General features: G+C 31.8%; 2 protein-coding genes across 12 annotated transcripts in view; one reads left to right on the forward strand and one right to left on the reverse strand.

Moving 5' to 3' along the window:
• LOC106067133 (uncharacterized) overlaps positions 1–10,502 on the forward strand; it is a 164,390-nt gene extending 153,888 nt beyond the window's left edge. For all 5 annotated transcript variants that reach the window (XM_056014923.1, XM_056014924.1, XM_056014921.1 and 2 more), the window contains 5 exons: positions 3,670–3,834; positions 4,830–5,023; positions 5,673–5,850; positions 6,688–6,753; positions 7,594–10,502. In XM_056014923.1, coding sequence (XP_055870898.1) covers positions 3,670–3,834; positions 4,830–5,023; positions 5,673–5,850; positions 6,688–6,753; positions 7,594–7,712 — 722 coding nt within the window. In that variant the 3' untranslated portion in view covers positions 7,713–10,502. The remainder of the gene's footprint in view (positions 1–3,669; positions 3,835–4,829; positions 5,024–5,672; positions 5,851–6,687; positions 6,754–7,593) is intronic.
• A 1,440-nt stretch (positions 10,503–11,942) lies between these two features.
• Positions 11,943–23,073, reverse strand: part of LOC106067135 (serrate RNA effector molecule homolog A-like) — a 34,471-nt gene continuing 23,340 nt past the window's right edge. For 5 of the 7 annotated variants that reach the window (XM_056015446.1, XM_056015447.1, XM_056015442.1 and 2 more), the window contains 14 exons: positions 22,650–22,707; positions 22,383–22,481; positions 21,982–22,090; positions 21,067–21,138; positions 20,803–20,945; positions 20,542–20,682; positions 19,930–20,124; positions 19,655–19,748; positions 19,171–19,241; positions 15,747–15,906; positions 15,288–15,397; positions 14,856–15,008; positions 14,186–14,405; positions 11,943–12,466 (listed from right to left, as the gene is read on the reverse strand). In XM_056015446.1, coding sequence (XP_055871421.1) covers positions 12,306–12,466; positions 14,186–14,405; positions 14,856–15,008; positions 15,288–15,397; positions 15,747–15,906; positions 19,171–19,241; positions 19,655–19,748; positions 19,930–20,124; positions 20,542–20,682; positions 20,803–20,945; positions 21,067–21,138; positions 21,982–22,090; positions 22,383–22,481; positions 22,650–22,707 — 1,786 coding nt within the window. In that variant the 3' untranslated portion in view covers positions 11,943–12,305. Of the gene's footprint in view, positions 12,467–13,762; positions 13,826–14,185; positions 14,406–14,855; positions 15,009–15,287; positions 15,398–15,746; positions 15,907–19,170; positions 19,242–19,654; positions 19,749–19,929; positions 20,125–20,541; positions 20,683–20,802; positions 20,946–21,066; positions 21,139–21,981; positions 22,091–22,382; positions 22,482–22,649; positions 22,708–23,073 lie in introns of all 7 variants that reach the window. The other 2 variants (XM_056015448.1, XM_056015445.1) reach the window with 2 other exon arrangements.

Below are 23,073 nucleotides of genomic sequence, written 5' to 3' on the forward strand. Positions count from 1 at the left end.
CAGCTCATTCTATCTGTCTGGCTGGTAAAAAGAAGTTACATGTTAATTCACCCACACTCATTCTCGGATCAAGTTTTTTATTGGTATAAATAAGACATAATCAATTTTTTAAAATAACCAGTTAGTCAATTAATTACTGGTAATTAATTATTTTGTTTGATACCAACAATAGAAATTAATCCTTCAGTATTTACAGATATGGCTAAATATGTAAGGTTTTATGATCTTAGATAATTAAACGTTATTTCTCCCACACAAATTTTCAGGGATCAAGTAGAAACTTTTTAACAAATGGTTAATGTACCAAACAAAACAGGAATAATTTTAAACATTAATCAATTATTCAATTGGAAATTGCTTTGCTGATTAGGATTGAACCAGAGCTAAAAGATTAATGGAAATTGCTTTGCTGACTAGGGTTGAACCAGAGCTAAAAGATTAATGGGAATTGCTTTGCTTACTAGGGTTGAACCAGAGTTTACAAGATTTGTGGTAATTGTTTGATATCAAATAAGGAAAATAACTTCTATGTTTCTAAAAGATATAGCTTTAACTGGGGATTTTTTTCCCTTAGATAAACTTTTGTTGTTTTTTTAGAAAGGATTTTTTATATTTTGCATGTTTAGTTTAAATTTTAACTATAATTAATTAAGAAAGCTTTCTATTTCACTCTTAATCTTTCAATAGTTTATATATAACACTTGTCCTTGAAGTCTGCCAAAAGCAGCACTGGCACTTAACTCCAATGTTTACCAATAGAGCAGCAATGAAATGATAAATAAACAAAATCAAATCTTTGATAGTCAAAATGTCCATTAATGAAATTGTTTTATTTGTTTAGATACTAAATATTATATATCTTTATTTTGTCTAGATCAGTGGTCTTCAACGGGGGCGATATCGCCCCCTAGGGGGCGTTTTTGAGATTTTGGGGGGCGCTGAGAGCCAACGCGGTAGGGGGGGCGCTGGGCACAAAATGGGGCGGTAACGGGGCGCTGGGCATAAAGCTGGAAAAAAGAAACTAAAGGTGCTCTAAAACAAAACAAATTAAAAAATTCTTCAACATTAAAGCTGGGAAACTAAATATAGACAAATTATAGTTAACTTGCTTCAAATTTAAGAACAGAAACAGCGTTAGAAATTGAGTTCGGGAATCCAATTTTCTATTTTTAAATTCTTACTCATTTGCTATGATCAGAGAGTATTTATTGTCCTTGGATCTCGCGCGTCTAAACGTTTAAGATTTGAAAAACAAACTAGGTAATACGCCTTTTAGATTATAGTTTATTTTATCTACATATGTTAATATATTGATATATAAATGTTAATTGCAAAAAAACATTAAAGGTAACATTTAATAGAATAATTTAACTTTTTAAAAACAAAAAGCATTGATAAAATGTTGTTACGAAAACTCACTGGTATGTCATGTAATATTTCCTTGAGATTTAGTGAATTGCCACTAGAAAAAAAGTAAGTTCTACTTTGATGGCATTTTCAGATGAGGTTATGAAACCAAGTCGGCTTCACGAACATATAGCGATATCCAAAAATAATTTAAGAATATTCATGAACAATTATAAAAATCTACTGTTAAAACAATATTAAAAACAAAAAAAAAACTGCAAAGCAGGATATGTTTTAATGGCTTCTTAGAAAAATGCATAGCTTTTTTAAAATACTTGTGATATTGTTGAAAAATTGATTAAAACTAAATTTATTTTAAAACATATGTAACACGAAAAGACTTTTTTACTGTTAGAGATGAAATATTTTTCATAATTGTCTAGTTATGTAGCTTATGAGGACATAAAGGAAACCATCAGTGGTTGGACGCTACAATGACTTCATACGTAATATAGAATAAAGAACAAATCTATTCACTATTCACATTGTGAGTTATGATACACAATAAAAGTTTGGCCCGCAATTTCATTTCTATTTGAATCTAATCATAAAACTGTAAATAAAATACAAGCCCATGCCGAAAATAAGTGCATCTTTCAACAGTTTTATGAAACAAATGATGAAAAAGGTGTAAGACTCTAGTTGTAAAAAATTGTTGTACATGGTAGGCATCTAACACAAATGAATGAAACTAACTTCCGACTGCTAGGAAAGAGATTAACTTTTATTGATAATATCATTTTCTCTTTTATCGAGATATTAAATCTATTTTAAAGAGTTTTACAATCTAACATCACTTGTTTATTGACAAATGAATTAGTGCCCAAGGACACCTATATCTATTCCATTTACATAACAATTCTATAAAGAAATTAAGATTCGCTTCTAAAATTAAAAAAAAATATATAAATAAATGACAATTATTAAACATCTGTTACCTACGTTCAAAGTGAGTTGCATGAAAAAATAGATTTACAAAACTATGTCTTCAGTAAAAAGAATCTAAACATAGGAGGCACACAGTGGCGTATCTAGGGTGGGGGAGGGGGGAAATTGAAAATCCCCCAAATTAGTGCTTTTTTAATTAATTTAATTAAATATTACGCAAAATGCAGCGGCCCCAGAGATGTCAAGCCCCCTGGCCCCCAAATGATGGAAATTCCTAGCTACGCCCCTGTAGGCACAACAGAGATGTGGCTGCATTTAAATGTTTCAGTAAAATTCCAAAACTTTGGTCAAATTGGAATGATGTTTTAGCTTTTCAGTAAACATACATGGTTAACCTAGATTTAGTGTGTAACAAAGTTAATGAATAAGCAAAGAAATAGACTGGGTGTAAACAATAGAGGAGACCTTCGCCTTGCCTTGGCTAATTTTAAGCTTGAAATTTCTAATATTGTCAGACTGCAGGAGGCACAAGGTTACCATTAGCTTAATTTCATTTTGTAGTGAATTCAGTAATAGTAATATTTATATTACTAATTAAAACTAAATTGACAATTAAACCTAAAAACAGTAGGCCCAAATATTCTTAGGATTTGAAAGAAAGTCTTTACAATTAATTTTTGTGTGTAATCACTGCAAATTATTTGACATAATTTTTGCTTAATGATAATATTGGCTGTTTTTGCCTTTCATTCCGAAGATTACGGCTGAGTCCAGTGTTTCACATAACTATGCAAACCAAACTGTGACCTACATATTTTCCAGACTTTTATGCAGACAAAGCCGTTGTATCAAATGTTTGTCCCGCAGTTTTTGTAAGAGCTCTCGAACTGTTTCTCTCAGAGGCTATCTGCTGCCAGAGAATGCTGCCAGGTACTTTCCTCTATGCCAGTGAGAGCGAAATGGCACCTGAATAAATCTTTATATCGCACATGGGGGAGGGGGGCACCTCTGTAACTCAGTCCTCCTCAAAGCTCGTCAGTCATAGGCCAAGGAGTTCACAACAATCGCCTTTGGCATGCGGTCGTCTCCCAAGCGGATAAGTGTTATTGACAGCATAAAAATTAATAAATAGATGATATTTTGTTCAAATTTGCTTTCTCACGGTTCTTCAGAACTGTTTTTCTTAGAGGGGGGGGCGGTGGCGGATTTTTTTAAAGAAAACATTCGAAAAGGGGGCAGTAGGCCAAAAAAGGTTGAAGACCACTGGTCTAGATACTAAGCATTCAATCTATATTTTGTCTAGATAATAAACATTCTATATATTTCTTTTACTTTGTCTAAATAGTAAACATTTTGTCTTTGTACTTTGTCTAGATAATAAGCGTTCTATATCGTGTGACTTTGAAGATGTTTTTATGTGTGGCTACAAGACCAATACTTCCACAAACCAGTTCAGTTGGGGAAGGGCTGCCAATAATACTGGGGACAAGAATGGACCACCTTCTGATCACACACATCTTTACAAAAGTCAACTCCAAGGTGCAGTGACTACTTTATCTATAACTGTAGTTTTAATACACTGACAAATAATAAGCTAGATCAAATGTGATACTAGCCCTCAATATGTGGTAGCTAATTATTTTTCAAGAAATTCTAAGAAATAGTTCAGGTACTTTTCTATGTAGATATTTTCCTTTTTGCTTACTTTTATCTAATATAATGTTCAAAATTGGCTGCTTCAATTTTTAATTTGTAATAATATTGCTAAAAGTAATTCAATACTTTAAGCTCAATATTTTTTTGTTACACTTTTATTTTGTGAATCATCATCATAAAGTTGATAAGCTGATTTAGATAACTAATAAGTTCCCCTTTCAGACCTTGTGGTCTATAGGGCAGAAGATGTAAAGGTCATCTGTTTCTGTGGCCTACGGTTTATGAAGGTGTCTTGTGGTTTGCACAATGCTCAACCACCTTTACTTTTCCCCCAATGTCAGATACCCATTAGAGCTGGGTGTACTCAGAGGCGCCCAAAGATTCAGAAATTAAAAATCCTAGGATTTGAACCTGGGACCCCCAGTTCAGAAGCCAAGCATTTTTCCGCTCAGCCATTGTGCTGATGCTGAACTTCCAAAGAATATTAGATATATTCACTTAATAGAACTTCTAAAGAATAGGAGATATATTCACTTAATAGAACTTCTAAAGAATAGGAGATATATTCACTTAATAGAACTTCTAAAGAATAGGAGATATATTCACTTAATAGAACTTCTAAAGAATAGGAGATATATTCACTTAATAGAACTTCTAAAGAATAGGAGATATATTCACTTAATAGAACTTCTAAAGAATAGGAGATATATTCACTTAATAGAACTTCTAAAGAATAGGAGATATATGCACTTTGCATTTATTCAACACATCTCTGAATGAATGCAATCATTGAATTATTCTCATTGCTCAATGAATCACTGGAGACATTTGAACATAGATGCTTTAGATAAATTTAACTGACTCTTATGTGTTTCTAGTTTCAGGTCACTATGTTGTGGTCAACAATCTCAATAATGGAACATCATTCACTGCTCTCAACTCATTCCCATTTATATCCAATGGCAGTGGATTCGTTTTCTATTACTTTGCATATAATTTTAATAGTTTTGTTCCTTATGTACAAGAATGGGAATTATTCCTTGTGGTCACTGATCTAAACTCCAACCAACAGGTGTGTTAAGACTTAAGTTAGTTCTGTGATATTTTGAATTTTACTTTTGTCTTTCTGACTGTCAAAGAGATGTATATCCCATCAAGCAATAGAAAACTTAATATATTGTTCTAGTATAATCTGTTATAGTTTTCATTTATTGGTTTGATGTTCCTTACATTGTAACAGTGAATTTTTAAGAGAAATATCAAACTTACATGTATCTTAGTTGTACATTTAAAGAAATATTTCAGAACTTCATATATTTATACTTTCTTTAAACTAAGGTTTCAGACACAAATAGCTCAAGAGGCTCATTGCCATTTCTGTAACTCAAAAATTCACATTGAACTAATCTTCAGATTAAATTATGTTAATAATGCTGTTCATGTGCTATCACTCTGGACTGTCTTCTATGGTCTGAAGACTGCAGGAGGTTAGGGCTGGGGAGGGGAATGTATAAACTTCTTTTCTGAAGGAATATCTGAAACTTAAAAAAGAAAAAAGAGTTACCAAAATTTTTACTTAAACTACATTTGTAATCAAAAGCTAATAAAAAATTTATACTACTTTTAGAATATCTCAAATTAATCAAGGGCTAGATCATTTTTATATCTTATTTCAACTCTCCATGAGTCTAGTTAAAGTTGTATTTGGTTTTCTATTCCAGGAAGTCCTTTGGTCAACCAAGCCATCCAGTAACAACTTTTGGCTGGCTGGCTGTGTCATGCTTCCTAAAGGAAATATCTTCATATCTTTTGTCGCTTCTAAAGCAAATACCTACACAACATTCTTTGCCTTGGATGATTTGGAACTATTGTCAGACAGCTGTGAATTAAATTTAACTGGTAAAGTTACTTGAATTTCACTTGAATTTTATTTAACATAACATTATTGAGTTTAATAAAAACTGGTTGGCTCAAATATCTGGACTGCCTTTTTGTGTTTTACAGTAGTCTCTAAGGGATCTTGCTGATGTACAGCAAAAGATCAGCAATTATTTCTTTCAATAATGGGAGGCTACTAGTTTTAACATTTTGTTCTCCAGTATATTTTACTTGAATTTTATGTTTATGTACATTGCAATACTCCCATAGGAATTTTCTTATTATTGTTGGTGAAATGGACAGTTTATAATATTCTGCATTCGATTATTCCGACACTAGATTATCCTGACAGGCCTTGTTCCCAAATAATCTGAATAATGATGTTCTACTGTATGTCATGGGGTGTGGTGGCTGAGGGACAAAGCACTTGGCTTCCAAACTGGAGGTCCCGGGTTCTAATCCTTTTGAAGACTGGGATTTTTAATTTTGTGATCTTTGAGAGCCTCTGAGTCCACCCAGCTCTAATGGGCACCTGACACTAGTTGGTGAAAAGTAAAAGCGGTTGGTTGTAATGCTGGCCACATGGCACCCTCATTATCATGGGTCACATAAAAAAAAGATGGCCTTTACATCATCTGGTCCATATAAGGTCCTGAAAGGGAAACTACTTTTATTAAGATAATGCAGTTTCTTGAAGATGTGTGTTGCAAACTTTATTTTTGTTATTGATAGCAAATTATTTATAGCAAATTCTTATATGCTGTGAATTTTAATGAAAAATATAATTGAGCACACACACACACACCAACTCATTACATTAATGGCATTCATAACTCTTGAATTTGATTTTTATTTCAGCCGAGAGCAGAATAAAGAAGAACCAAATAGCTGATGATGCTGACATATTGACACCCAGTACTAAAGGTAATTATACATTTATCCGTTTCTGGTAACAAGAATATAGCTTAACTCAACATGTCTTAAATTGTGGGCCAAGCCCCCCCCCCCCCAATCACCAGGAGGGGGGTGATCTGACAGATTGGTGGGGGGTGGTTTGCGAAGCTGTTTTTAAAAAGTTGTCCATTTTTGAATATTAAAAAAATAAAAATATGACAGAATTTACAAATTACCTACAAAACACTTAGTTTCGAAAAAAAAAAAAAAAAGACTAAACCAACTAGCTTTAATGAACATTCTTTATGTAAATTTGTATTCCAAACATATTGTAAATATGTATTTTTCTTTTAAATTACATTCTTAAAAAATATGTATTCTTCTTTTTAATTATATTCTTTAAAAAACCAATGTGGTAGAAACACTGGCTATATATATATATAAATCATATATATGTTATTAGGGATGTTATATATGTTAGAAATTCATCAGATAGTAGCCAAATATCTGGCCATTTTTCACTCTCCACTGGTATTTCTCCAGAGGTAGAGATAAACAACTCCCACCCCCTTTTATTTGTTCAGTCTATCACATTGAGTTCATTGATAGAAAGGAGACCACATTCAGTCAGGATGAACTTGATGTCAGCATGTTGACACTGTCCAGAGTTCACACCTTAAGAGGGAACTGATTCCAGTATGTTTACTTGGATATTAAATCTAAATTAGGGTAGAAGGGTAATGAGTTTGCTTGCTTGTAGAAAAATCTCAAGTATTGGGCAGGACTAGAAGCCTTACCTCTAGTAGGGCACCAAGTTTTAATTTTAAACTATTTGAAAGCATTGTTCTTAAAGTGGTTATCTTTATCCAGATTGCCCGAGCACACAGAGGCCTTGCAGAAACAACATGTGTATCCCCAGCCAGTTTTTCTGTGATGGACATAGCAATTGCCCTGATGGTTCAGATGAATTGAATTGTACCACGACTTAGAGAGACTCATAGTGCCTTATTGATGAACATTTCTTCAAGAATGGGAACATTTTATTTTTTTTATATTTTTATGCTTATCATTTTTTTTCTAGGAAGCTCAAAAATAAATTATTTGTTATTTATTATTTCAAGGTAATATATTTATTTTATTGCTGCAAGCAATTTATTCTTATAATGAAAGTGACATTGAAAGTAAGTTTTTCTTTTTCATTATATTCTTGTCTCTATTTCAACATTCTAAGAAGCAGATTGGGGTCCAGAGCACTGTTGTTGAAAATGTTGTCAATCTATTATGTTACTGTTATAATATTAAAAGGCTATATGTATATTAAGTATTGAGTCAGACCTAGTTCTCATGCACTTTGACTGTTACTGAATAATATTTAAACCAAAAAGAGTATTGTATGTTACTGTTTCTCATCTCCCAACTCTCAATTATTGACAATGTATCTTTTCTCTTGAGTGAGACCATGCTGTATTTGTGATTGTCAAAACATTTTTATTTCTTCTATAAATAATGTTATATTTTTGTTAGTTTATGTATGTGCTAAAACTATAATGAATTGAATCTTAGTTGTAACAGTAAAAACACAAAAAAAGGCCAGTAATTAGTACATTTGGTGATATTATCAAAACATTTTTTGTTAAGTCCCTTTTTTCTTTGTATCTAAATATTCTTCTATGTCCCTTTTTGACAGTAAGGGCTTAATCAGTTGTTTTTAAAACAAAGTTTAAGTCATAGATAAATAACTTCAATTAAAACAGTCTACATACTGTCTATATGTAGGCATGTGTCTTTTGTGATTTTTTTTTTTATTTAGTAATTTCTAACTCATGTTTGCTTACAACGCTGTGCATAAATTTTTGTCACGTTATTTCTTTTAAAATTATAGTTACATTTATTACAAAATACAATAGGAACAGAACAGTTTTTAATTTAAAACTTAGTCATAGTTTTATTCTTCTTCATTGCAATACCAACATTCAAGAGGTCTGAATACAGTAATGAATGCACAGTTTTAGTTTTGTTTCCCCTTTTGTCACTGTCTCAACTTAACCTGCTGATTTGATAAATATTTACTATAATCTAAAGTACAATAGCTAGAAGAATGGCTTCAGTTTATGTTTTGCTTACAAGAGGATACATTATTAATCAAAATTAATCCATTTTGTTTAGAAAGACAATAGTTGAGCTTTTAAAAAGAAATGAAAATGACCATATTACTAATAACACAATTTTTTTTTCTTTTAAGTTAAATTATAAACTAAACAAAAAGAACCATAAAACTAGTCCTGTTTTTTTTCTGCATTCATTAATTTTTTTAACTGATATTGCAGACATACGAGAACATTGCAATGGAATTAGTAGAGTTTGATTTTCTGGTGTACAAGTTACTGGCAAAGTATAAAATCAAGGTATTCTAGAGAATGCCTAAAGTTTTCAGTCAAATATGGAAATAACTTGAATTTTTGTAAATACTGTTTTTTAATATTTTTATCTAAGACCATTTTTAACCTATTATTATAGAAACTGCACAAAACAAAGAATTATGATTTTAAAAATTAAATAAAGTAAAAATAAAATAATCATTTTGTTTGATTTTTACAAAGAAATTCTATATAAACACTTGACACCCTTAGACTTGTCTACATACTCAGTTTGTCTACAAATAAAAAATGTACAAAGTGATTTAGTCTTTTTTATTTCAAAACATTTGTTAATTTACACACAAAGACCTCATACAACAGAGCTGATGTCAGCATTGTAGTAGCAGGGTCAAGTGGTATTTCTGTTTAGACTATTGGCAAATAGGAAGATTATGCCAAAAAACTTGCATTATCAGCCAAGTTATTCTCTTCTTTGCTGTAACCTATACATTGCATCAGACATAATGGTGCTACTGATGTGTATTCAGTTCACACATGTATTTAGATTGCTTTGTTTGTTGTTTATAGCATCAAAATAGGCTTGCTTCAGAAAACATTGTGATTTGTGATAAAAAAAAAGGCTTTGTGGATAATGTTAAGTATCTTTTGTAATGGTAGCAATGTTTTCTCTACTTCATCAACAGATTTTTTTAAACTTCTACTTTCAAAGATGTTTTTTTGAGGTATCTAATGAGTTAAATAGTAGTTAAATAGTAGTTTCTATGGTTTTATCACATCTCTTTTGATCTTCTGACAGGTTCTTTTAACTGTCAATGAGATCAGAAAAAAATATTGTTGGTTAAATTTCTCTAAGTCCCAGTACCACATTTTGATTACCTCACTCAGTGTTTTATTTCAACAATGTGACAGCTAGTTTTATTTCATGGAACAATTCATTGAAACCAATAGGTATACAATCAAAAGTTATTTGATATCTGCTACAAGTGCCCATCGTTAAAGATTAACATTTTGTTTTTTTTAAATTGTTTTTCAGAAGCAAAAAAAGATACTATTTTGTATACTATTTGCAAAGAAAGAAAAATGCAGTATTTTATGTGGCTGTGCATCTGTGACATACAATTGTATTCATAAAATATTGACTAGTCCAGTTTTAAGAGTCTAGTTATTACCATGACAGAAGCATGCAACATTGTTTTCAAGATGTGATGGTAGTGCTTCCACTTGTATATATTATTTGATCATTTTGACAGCCATTTTTTTTTAAACTTGATCATGTGCTATATTGTACCATATTAAAATATGGATGTACATACTATTTCATTAGAACTATATTCCAATGCTTTTTAATCAGTTTTGAAATGATACTATGTTTAGAAAAATAAAGTAACTTTCTCCAACCTATAGAGTTAAAAGTTGTTCTATTTCATTTCACTTTGTTTTCTTAACAAAAAAAAATCAATGGATTTTAATCAACACATTTTTTTAAATACTTATTTTGGTAAGTAAATTTCTTTACTGAAAAAAAAAACAAAAAAATATAACAAGAATATTAAAAGAAAAACAAATTGTAGTTGTATCAATTAGTTTGGATCAGTCATGTTATTAAATTTATATAGTAGACCAAAAATAATAGTTTGTGCAATTACAAATATTTTTAACCATTTGTTTTTTGTTTAGTGCATTTTTATGCTTTTAGCTTTCTCAATATGCTAAGATCTATCACTCTGGACCAGTTGGGAAAAGGGGGGGTGGGGATGAATGTTAAAGTGATAGCTTATAAATGCGTTTTATAAAATAAAAAAGTTGTATGTCATTTATTCAAATTTGAGGGTGCAAGCCAATACATTAACCACTGTGCCAACTTTCTTATGAAAATAGATTTTAGTTATCTATTGTTTGTTTCTAACTTTTTAGCAACATCCTATTTCTATACACTAAGTATAAAGAGGGACTAATTCAATTCATTCCCTTGTCCAATACAAAATATAATTATGAATTAACAATAGTTAACTGATTGGTTCATTTTTTTAATTGATTCTTATTGATCCTAGATTGGGTATGGGAGAATTGTGCACAAACTTTTTACTATAATAGAAATGTGTGTGTGTAGATAGGCTTGCATGGTGCAGATTTAGTTACCAGAAGTATATTTATACAATTAAAAGGCAAAAGTAAGTGAATGTGTTGAATTAAAACGAATTTTCTGATACTTTTAATCTATTTATACACACATACAAGTCATTGAAGTTTTAATGAAGATGGGACTAAATCCTGATGGGGTGAAGACAAGAAACTGGTAACCAGTACACTTCTGGCTGGAGCCATTTGCTGGCTACCTACCTAGGAGAAGGAAAACTGAATTAACCTCTGCTACCTTGCAGCTTTACCCAATCATGCGAAAGGCTTTGGGAGTCAACTCTGAATATGACCCGTGGGCAGTTTGCAGCACTCAGTGCTACACCCTGGAAGAGCATGTGACCCTAAACTAAATCAGAACTTGCTGTTCCTTCTTTGGATACATCAGCTGAGTGGAGAGGATGGTAACTGATGTGTGGGCGACATCGTTCTGACCACTGCTAATACCAAGGGATTCATCTCATTTCCTTGAAATGATCCATAGTTGCTTCATGACTGAAGGATATCATAACAATGGCAGTGCTAGTATTGTTGATTAGATTTATAATAAAATTAAATATTACAAGGTGGATTACAATTCTTTAGTGAAGGGTAGTTACTACTAGTTAACATTATGCAGCCTCACAAGTAAGACTAATCCAATGATTCATTGACAAAAATTAAATTATTAAACATACTAGAAAGAAAAACAAAGTTATCCACTAATAAAATCAGTACTTGTAATGTTTATTATGAAATTGTTACATAAAACTGTAAATTTATCAGCACATTAACCACGTAACAAGACTATGCCATATGACTTACATGTGTTCAATGACAAAGTACCACTTATTCGCTTCAGAAACTTTTATCAATGCTTTAAACATGAACATTTTTAATGACTATATTCCTATCTATACAATGTTTAACAAAAGTTTAAAAATTTTCCATACAGATTAAGAAACAACAAAATGAGAACTGCATTCACTTTTAGCATCCTCCCTTTAACATCCAACCCAAGCCAATTCAAAATGGAGCTTGATGATCAACATTTGTGAACAAGTTCAACATACAAAGCAGTAATAACAGCTAAAATATGTCTCCTTCTTCAGGAGCATCCAGATCTGTATACTGAATTAGCTGCCTGGGGTCAGAGCGGCGGTATGGCCTGGTAGCACCACCAAAATTTGTTCTTCTAAAGGGATCTGGTGCAGGTCTGGAGTCTCTCACTTGAAATGGACTTTGGTAAGCTAAAAGACGAAAAGAAACAATTCAAAAGTAAAACATGGATGTAATTTAAGATCATGTAGCATGGCCAAGATACAGAATCCATTTAGAAGTTGTATTTCAAAAATTACACTATAAAATTCAAAAGATTTTTTTTCTCTGGGATTGTGTTCCTTGTTTTCACACTTAATTTGTGATATATGTAGATGGTAATCTATTAAGATTAATGAAGTCAGGTTACCTCACTGGCCTAGATGAAAACAGTTGCAAGCTGGAAAACTTACAAAAGTTGGAAAACACACATTAGGTGCAGACAGAAAAAAAAAAGAAAAACTAAACAGCTTTTGTGTCAGATGTGACAAAATATGCAGGCTTCAAATAGATGTGCATAGTCATGAGAAATATGCACTCATCTTTAATCTTCCAACATGAAGATAGTTGAGGTCAAATCTGTCTGTAGATATTGATAGCCAACCCTGTACACTATTTGAACCCTACTTCTGTACACTGAGCATAATAAGCTGCAGATGCTCAGTTCGAGACCAATTGTTATAGTAGGCCTCAACACTGACCTGCAATGTCACAAAAGCTTGTTGACATGGTGTGCAGACCTGTAACGTGACATTGAAAGCCAGTGTTCAGGTCTTCTATGACAATCGGCCTCGCTCTGGACTGAAACTTTTCTACAGTAATGTGGCCCTGGGCCCAAGCCAAAAAAGGTTGTGCACCACAAATTGAAGAATCAGAAACACTCAGTAGTCAATTCATTTTTCTACCCAGATCTAGAAGGTATAGTGAAAACATTTTTAAAAATCTTTAAATTGAAAATGAAACAGTAACATAAAAACACTAGAAATGTGTCATTTTGTTAATAAGCAGAATGCCACAATAGAAAACATTCCTTTAAAATACTGGCTCTAGTAATTGGTTAAAAAAAAAATGTTAATTAGTTTTACAAGTTTTTTTTCTGAATGAGCTAAATACCTTTTCTGTTGAATTCTGTTTAGAGTCAACTAATTTGACATAGTACTTCAATTTTTTTCCAATTATAAGTTTTAATTTTTTTTTTTTTCTTTTTATATAAAATAAGAAAAGAACAATAACATTGGGGGTTTATTTAGCATTTGTTTTTTTCCACAATTCATATAATTTCAAATGCATCTTCACAAATGTGCTCTTTGCACATTAAAACCAAAAAAAAATTACTTTATAAATAGAGAACCAATTTCACGACATGACCTAAATTGTGCCGATATGCCAAAAATCCAAATCCAAAATTCACAAATGAAAAACAATTCAACAAAAACAAATGACAGTACCCTATTTGCTAATCCAGCCACTTCTCGAAGGGTGAGTGCCATTATAGCATGAGTGCCGATAAACTGAGGTAGTATAAAAGACTGGATTAGATACTTATATGTGTGCCTAGAGTAGTGAGTGCATTACAATGCATTAGTGTTAGGCTAAACTAGGACAGTGCTTTATTAAATATCTGAAAAGTATGACAATCCAAGACTTTTCATTTTGTTTTCTGCTAGAATAATTTTTGATCATTTTTAATCAGGATTTTTTTTTTTGTAATGTACGTTAATAATGAAAATGGCCAAACAATAATAGGCTGAATTAGCAAGAGTACTTGTCCACTTCTTTTCTTTTAAAATGTTTAAGAAAACACTGCTCTACCTTAAAAACAGGACTAGAAAAGAACATATTTCTTGAGACAACTCAAAACAGTGACTTACCAGCACCCATACTTCCATTCCCAGCAAACATTTGTGGTCTAGACATCCCATAACCTCCCATTGTCACAGGAGATGTGTAGCCATAAGGGTCTGTCCTTTGGGCCATGGGTACCTGGGGTTGTGGGGAAGGGGCAGGAGGTGGAGGCTTTGGTCTTGAGCTTGGATGCTCTGGTAAAGATGGTCGCTTGGGATCAAGCAAGTAGTTGTTGAAAAACTTGACCTAGAAACAAAACATTGCATTGATATATCATTTGGGGAAATATTTCTATTTATAGTCATATATCTATAAGCATCTCTTATATTGGAAACCTTGTTTTTTGAAGGGTAATTTTTACAAACACTGTTGGTTAAGAAGTAGGACTAAATTTGCAAACATGAACAAGTTTTATTGAATCAAATGGAATAATTAAACATTTGTGCACCACCTTTTTGTAGGCTATATTAGCCTTGTCACCAGAGTAAAAGCCATCTTTATGGCTCTCCGCAATTAAAGTGTAAATAATTTATAAATCACGCAAAATGCAATAACCATTAATTTCTTTCTTCCGTAATAAATCAATTTACTTAAGTGTTTGTAAGAGTGGTGCTTAATACAGGTTAAATAAACCCGAAACCTATTTTAAGTAAAACGTAAACTATTGTTCTGTTGACTGTCAGCCCAAATGTTTACCTCTTGCTTGACTTCCTCTATCTTTTCTTGGTGCTTATTGAAAATGTGTTTCCTGACAAAATCAGGGCCCTTGAATTTTTTACCAGAAAGTGGACATAACCATTTATCTTTAGAAAGCTCCTGTGTGTTAGATTGGACAAATTTCTCCACTTCTGTGGTCACAGTTAAGGGGAACACAGCAGTTTGCGTTGGAAACTAAAAATAGTCAAGTGGCTAAAAATAAACACAAAGTATTGATAGTTTTGGTTTTAGCTCTCACAAACATCTATAGGTAAATTTAGAAGCATATACTATTAAAAAATAGAAAATGAATTTTAAAAAATCACATCATTGAAAATATAATAAAAAATCAATGCATGATTTTATTGATATATAATAATGAGTATTCTGCATTCTTATTTAATCAAACAAACTCTTCTTAAACAAAGGATATACATCTGGGTTTTTCTTGCCTAGCTGGGTAGCTTCAGTATCAGTTATCTGCTGGGTAACCTCTAGGAACTGTTTCAATTTCTTATCAAAATTACTGATCCATTCATTCACTATGGAGTTAAAGTTTGTATACATACAGTGAAAAACAGATTAGATCATTAAAAATTGACAAATAATAAAGAGATCATGACTAGAATGTATGGGAAAAGATCAGACTCAACCATTATGTCCATTATAAATATTGTTCACAGAAAAATAAAAAAAATTAAAGATCACATTGCTATTAATTGCATATATGTCAATAAATCTTACAAAAATGTATATGTTTAGTTTTAAGTTCATGAAAAATATTTATTTTCTAAAACATCTATTCAGAATTGAAAAAGTAGAGATCAATGGATTCATTTCATTAATACATTGTTATGGGGGGAGGAAGTTTAAAAAAAAAGAAGCTATTACCATCATTCTGAGTTATCTTTGCACTAGATCCAGTGAGAGTGCCACGAGCATGCATGATTCCACAGCGGTGAGGCATTTCATCTTCATTTGGGTATTCATTTGCACTGTAGTAATCGATGGAATGTACCAGTCTCAGATAGATAACCATTCGATCCAAAGCCTAAAGTAGAGACAATACATACATAACTAGCAACACATCTTAATGTATTGTTTGTTTCAAAAAGTCATTTGTAGGATATTTATCTATCAGCATTGTAGGCTAGTAGCTTTTAAAGTTACTATTTCACATAAGAATTAACAGTAAGTCCTTTATCCTTATCCGTTTTGCCTGCAAGGGGGGGGGGGGGTCGGCAACCCCAAAAAACCTGCAAGCATGATATCTTATATCTTCACGACATAAATAAAACATTTAGCGATATATATGTAGAAATAGTGAGACCATTACGCATCGACTTTTGTTATTGAGCTTCATAGCAGGAGACCTTAGAAAGAACTGAAAAAAATATATCGAGAATGATGTTGAAGTTGTTGAATTGTTCAATGTACTTAGAGGCAACCTAACTATAGACTAAATGTCCTGTTCTATAATTATTCTACTCTAAGGTTAAATGTAAAGAAATGAATGTGCTAATTCTTTTCTCGTAGATTGCCACCAATACTATCGACAAACCTGTTGATTTAAATGTAAACTAAATAGAAATGTTAACACGTAATTTTTTTTTGTGATTCTGTCATTTTTCCAATTTAGTTTTAAGTCCAATGCCATTGATGGTAGCGTGGATCTGTGTATTTTTTTTTCCATTTCACTCTTTCTTTACGCTATTAATAAGTTATATTAATAGCTAATTTTGGTAAGGAGAGAATGTGGTGATAATGTTTTGTATAAGATATTGTAAACGGCACTTCATAGAACCTGGGTTGTAAGGCTTAAAGAATTCTATGTTTTTTGTATTAATTGTACTATTATTTGATTGGTCCATTGGTTGGGACAGTTCAGTTAGTTAACGTTTGATGCGTTGTCTTCAGCTACAGATACCCTGATTTACTTTTATTAAAGTTATATATATATATAATATATTTTATTGTTAATTCATCTCTGGCGTCTCTTGAGTTATTGAAAGAAGTATTACTAGTACGTTCTGTGTCAAGTATAATTCCAGTAAGGAGTTCACAACATATATATATATATATATATATAGCCTATATATATTTAAATACAAACTATAAATTCTAAGCTTTAAAGCTTTTACTTAAATAACAATAATCTACACGCATGTTTGAACATTTCATTTTTTTTTATATATAACATGCACATAGATAGGCCTACCTACTACTACTATATTAGTATAAATCAAACTTTGTAGCACCTATGTTAAAAGTTAACTCTATTTCAAATAAAAGATCTAATAGATCTAAATATTTATTGGCTGACAGAGTAGTCAGTAGATCTTACCAAATATAGAACTAGTTAACTGGAAAGAATCTTCTAACTAATAGTAGCTTAGACTGATTTTTATACTAGATTATCTAGATCTAGTCAAGATGTCATTTTAATTCTATGATAATAGTAACAGAGTAGATCCATCAATTTACATCTATCTATATTTAGGTCTAATAAAGAAACTAGTAAGTATTAAGTATTAGAGATCTAGACATACTCACAATAGTCTCTGAGTCTAAGTCTAGACTTTAACTTGTCTAGGAATAGAGTGTCACTAAAACTACTAGTTAACTAGATATTAGATATTAGATTTTATCTAGATTTAGGTCTAGTCTAGACCTAAATCCAAATTATATACTCTAGATTTAGTTCTAGATCTTGAAGTTAGATCTAGACACTAAGTGACTAATCTAGTAATGCTAGATGATAGAAGTCTAGCCCTAGCCCTAGCTAGAATCATCCACTAGATCTAGAGTCTTGCCTTTTTTAAAATAAGTTTTTTATTATTAGAATCTAGATTTAATTAGATCTAGACTTTACTAGTAGAATATTATATCTGATAATAATAGATATTAGATACGATCTACTTTTGATCTACACTGCTTCTGCCCAGGGACTAAACCTAGTCAGGACTCAGGCTAGTGGTAGATTGTTTTTGGTAGATTCAAGATTGTAACTGTAAGATTCTAACTAATTATTCTAATTATCTAGGTCTAGATATAATAGTTGATACTCATTGATTTCAATCTATCATTATCATCTAATGAGATGATCTAGACTATTCTAGACTATAACAGTATGAGTATAACTATACCTATTTTTTTTTTTTATTCATAAGCCGATACATCATACGGCGATGGTACAGTAAGGTAATTTCGCATTTTCGATTTTTCAGGTAAATACCAGTACGTTCAACTTCTAAAATCATTTTAAAATGTAGAAATAAATCTAGAATCTAGATCTCTAGACTAGATCTAGCCTCTGGGTCTGGTTTCAATTTTTATGCCGGCAGATCAAACTTATTAGAATTAGATCTAGATTACTTACTAAATTAGTCTGAATTAGGCGTCTCAGGCCGGGGTCATACGGATTTGTTTCTAACTTTTGTTTACGTTTTTGATACAAAGCAAAAGTTCGGAAATAAGCGCATGCGCAGTAACTTAAGAATTGTAACTTCCTGTCTTTCTTTGAATTCGACTTAGTTTTAGTTTGAAAGATCAAAACGTGAATGTGAAAAAAAAAAAAAGTCAGATACCGAACCGGCAATCAGTCGGACTGGCATTTGTCGGCAAGCTTTTTTTTTTTAGTCCGATTTTGCCGGCTATTGCATCCATGTATTTGGTAACAATCTACTATTTATTTGCAAGTTACCACTCACTAACTCATTGATCAAGAGATCTCTTAAACTGTCATACTGATTCACATGAAATTTCTTACACAGGTTCCTCTCCTAGACGATTTTTAAGAACCGGTTTTGTCAGATTTGCAAGCTATTCCCAAAAAACTGCAAGATTTCTACCAAATCTTTGTATTTTATTTACAGTAAAATGTCTACGACACTTTTACATTTCAAATCAATTGCCATAAAATTTCTAATTTATTTCTGTTGAATCGCTTATTATGTCAAATAACATAAATGTGATTAGTGTTATGAGCACAGAAGCTAAGATGGTCATTATTTTTTGTAGACTTAGCTAAATAACAATCCTTTAGTTACTGTTCAGTAATATGAGCTATTTCTTTTACTAGTCAGTTTTAAATTACAATCTTTCTTTTTCACAAAAATCTTTAAAGCTTGGCGTGAGAATTTTCTTAGTACTAACAATGTACTCCACAAAAGTCTTCTAGGGTTTTATTAAACACTAAATAGTATCTTTTTTTTTAAATCATGCTTACAAGTTATTTATATAAAGCATTCAACTAAAGCAAAGTTGTACAGCAACATAATTTCAGCTAAGAAAAAAACTTTAGGATAAAAGCTACCTGGGCTAGAGAATCATCTTTCTCAACTGTGACCTCTGGGTTAGAATCTTTCTTCTCTTCATCTTGTTCACCTGGTAGTACACAAAAGAACATCTCATTCAATTAATGACAAGATTTTCTGTCAGCTGATATATTCTATTTATTACAAAAAAATGTATGAACAAGCAAATAAAAAAATAAAGTATCCCTTTCAGACCTTTGCAATCTATAGGGCAGATGACATAAAAGTTATCTATTTTTATGGTCAACAGTTAGTGAGGGTGTCATATTGCCAGCACAACAACCAGCCTAAGACTTCCTTAGCTAATGCATACCCATTCGAGTTGGTGGACTTAAGCCTAAAAATCCCAGTCTTCATCAAGATTCAAACCCAAGACCCATCAAGCCACTTGGACACCCTCCCCACATCCCCGCTTGAGTATATTTGTAAAATAATAGATTCCATCATCATCATCATTCCAAGATGCAGAATACTGAATCTTACCAATAAGCTCATCTTCCTCAAAGCTTCCTTCTTCCACAAGATAATCTGTGATATTTTTTAACACTGGATTTTTGGACAAAAAACCAAACTGCTGCTGAAATGTAAGTGTAATCAATTGTATAGATATTCCACCGGGCACAACATATTTTACTATCAAGACCTGATTTGATCATGACTAAGACATTCCAAAATCATTTCAGTAAATAAATCAAATAGCATATATTATTGTACAACTTGATATGTGGATTGAGAAAGCCAATTCACTTTTTATCTACCTCTTTCTCTTCATCTTTTTTCTCTTCACCAACATCCTCCCAGAGTTTGTATTTTTTGTCCAGGATCTGTATAATCTTAGCAGCCATCTTGATATCATTTCTCATGACTTGTTTATGAACAGTTATTCCATTCGCAGCACGAATTCTCTGCTTGAGTTCTCTATTTAAAGTAGCCCCAAGCTCACAATCCCTTAGCTGGTAAAAAAAAAAATTGGCATCAGTTTAAAAGGCAATTTCATTATTAGTTGAATATGATTGATTAAATCAAACATTATAGTATATAAGCTTATATATTTTAATGATAAACAAAGCATAATTAAATAACTAAAAAAGGCAAAGATAAAGCACATTTAATATTACATTTTAATGAATAGTATCGTCTTTCTAAATTTGTTGAGTGAGACTTAACAGGAATTAGTTTTATAAATCATGATTCATCAGAATTAAGTTTTATACTTAGTTGATTTATTAACTTAAGAATTTTAGTTTTTTTCTTAATTTTTGGTTCTTCAACTCTTTGCAACTGCCTAAAGCACCCTCAGAGAGAAGAAACATCTGTTTAAAAACCGAAGACATAAACAGAAGGTAATATTTTGAACAAAACTACAGTACCCTGATATTGTTCAGACTCCAGCAGACATCTTTGATATTGCAGTCCTTAGAGAAAGTTACCCAACCTCTTCGGAAAAAACGTCTTTCAGGTTGAGGATCTTGTAGGGCAACTCTTTTGAATCCAGGGTAACGCCTACACATCTAATGAAACATTTTTTTAACATTGTAAATAAATCAATGGTCGGAATGATCAAAGAATTATGAAGTTAATAGAAACTTGTACATGAATGTTTTTTTACTTCTTCAGTTTTGTTTACTTACAGCTTCCACTTCTTGTTTGGTTATTGTAGGGGCTAAATTACGAAGGAAGATAGAGTTGGTTTTGTGCAGAGGTCTGGGCTTGGGTTCAGCTATTTCTTCCCTTTCTTTTTCTTCAGCAGCTTCTTTTTCCTTATTATCTATAACTAGAAACCAGAATGCAATCCTATATTTTTTTTAATGCAGGTTTTTAATACAATTAATCAAAATGCAATTATTTTTTTAAAATGCAATTAAACAAAACTAGATTTTTTTTTTTCTTTTTACCATTATCAGCAATTTGTTCCTTTTCCATTTTTTCAGTTTCTGCATCAGCAGGGCTGGGATCATCTTCCAAGCCTAGTAATGATGTGGGGAAAAAAAGAGACATACTATTTAGTTATTGAATTTCATTAACACAATAGCAAGAAAAAAAAAGTTAAATTGTTATGTACAAAATATACATGCTTAACAATCCTATCCCCTGTGTGGCTACCAAGGCCTTGAAATTGAATGATAGTTTTTTTCTCATTTAGGTTTTTGCTGTTTAAAAATGGGTTAATAGTGAATGAGTCTGTGCTATGCAATTCTGTGGAGACAATGCAAACCTGAGAATGGCAGTGGAGAGAAGTAGATAAATAGATCTAGAAGTGACATTAATTTTGATAACCTGAACCTAGGACTAGGTCTAGAGCAAGCCCAATAAAATTACTTTTACTTTTACAACTATGCATAGGATATCTGTCACACTTTTCATTCAAGGTCGGTCACAAAATGTAAGAAAGTTTGTAGTTCCCCTTTCAGACCATGAGGTCTATAGGGAAGATGATAAAACGATCATCTGTTTCTGTGGCCTACGGTAAACAAGGGTGTCATGTGGCCAGAACAACAACCAAACCACCTTTACTTTTCAAGAAAAGAATATCAGCACTGCGTCACTTCATTGTTTCTTAAAGTGGTTGGAACTATAATTACAGCAAACAAGTCTCTCTTCAAATAAAAATTTTGACAAAAAGATCACAGAACCTGGCTAGCTCTTTGTTATACAACATAACTAGTCCAATGAACTGCTACATCCACATTGTAGTACATTTTTAAAATCAGCTTTAACATGTCAGCAGACAAGGAGTCATTTTATACATTCATTTGACACTTCCTAATTCTTCTATGCTGCTTTATGCTAGCTAACAATGATTTCTGTACCTGGAGGAGCAGGCTCCGGATCAGAATCAGACTCAGATCCTGTATCACTGTCAGTTTCATAGCTGTAATCTGACTTTTTCCTCATGCTCTTTTTCTTTCTTCGTTGAGCCTGCAGCAAAAGTAAGGCAAGATTTACTCAAATTATCTTAAGGCGTTGTCTACTTAGATGAAATAAAGCAGAGAAATTAGTTTCTAACAGATACATGGGAAGACTATTCAATTAACCAGATAAAATAAATAGATGATTATTAATGAAGTTCTACTATAACAAAGGCTATGAAAACTTATAAATTCTTGACAAAATTTTTTTCCTATGCTGAAGAGATTTAAAAAAAAAACCAGCCTCTAAATGTCTAGCGAAGGTGCCCACAAGCAAGAGATAAAATTGTCCAACAACTTACCTTGGCTTCTGCTGCAAGTGCTTCCTGTTGTTTCTGATACTCCATGGCTTTCTTCTTTAACTCTTCTTGTTCAGGGGAGATAGTCATCTCTAAAGTCAGCTATTGACATAGGTTGTAGGAATTTAAGTTACAGTGTGATAGAAGCCAAACTGCTATAAAGAACATTTCATCTGAACTAGATTTTACAACAGTTAAATGAACATACATATATATATATATATTGATATATATTACAGCAACAATTTAATACACTAACAAAAAACTTACATCTTTTGTATCTTTTTTCTCCTGCTCATCAGGCTTGTCCTCTAGCTCTCCTTTATCACTAAAACAAACAAAATATTTTTCTAAACATTTGTTTAAAAAAAAGAAAAAACTAAACAAAAAGTTTATGACTACCTCAACACTCAAGCATTGAATCTGAGCCAGAGCTTTTGAGTACTGGTTTGTATTTCTAAATAAACCAGGCAGAATATAATAATTTATACATTAAATAAAAAAAAAAGTTAAAGCTGATTAATTTAATCTATAAATTGCTACTAACAATCAATTATATAGAGACTAAGCATCCGCTTAAAGAAGACTGACTCCTGTTTTCATTATTCCAACAAGCTTTGTAACATAAGACTACAATCTACAAAGTTATAAAATAGTTCTCTTTATATGTTTTTAATTATCAATGTAGTCAAAA

The sequence above is a fragment of the Biomphalaria glabrata genome, chromosome 17 (assembly GCF_947242115.1).
Source record: "Biomphalaria glabrata chromosome 17, xgBioGlab47.1, whole genome shotgun sequence".
NCBI lineage: Eukaryota > Metazoa > Mollusca > Gastropoda > Planorbidae > Biomphalaria > Biomphalaria glabrata.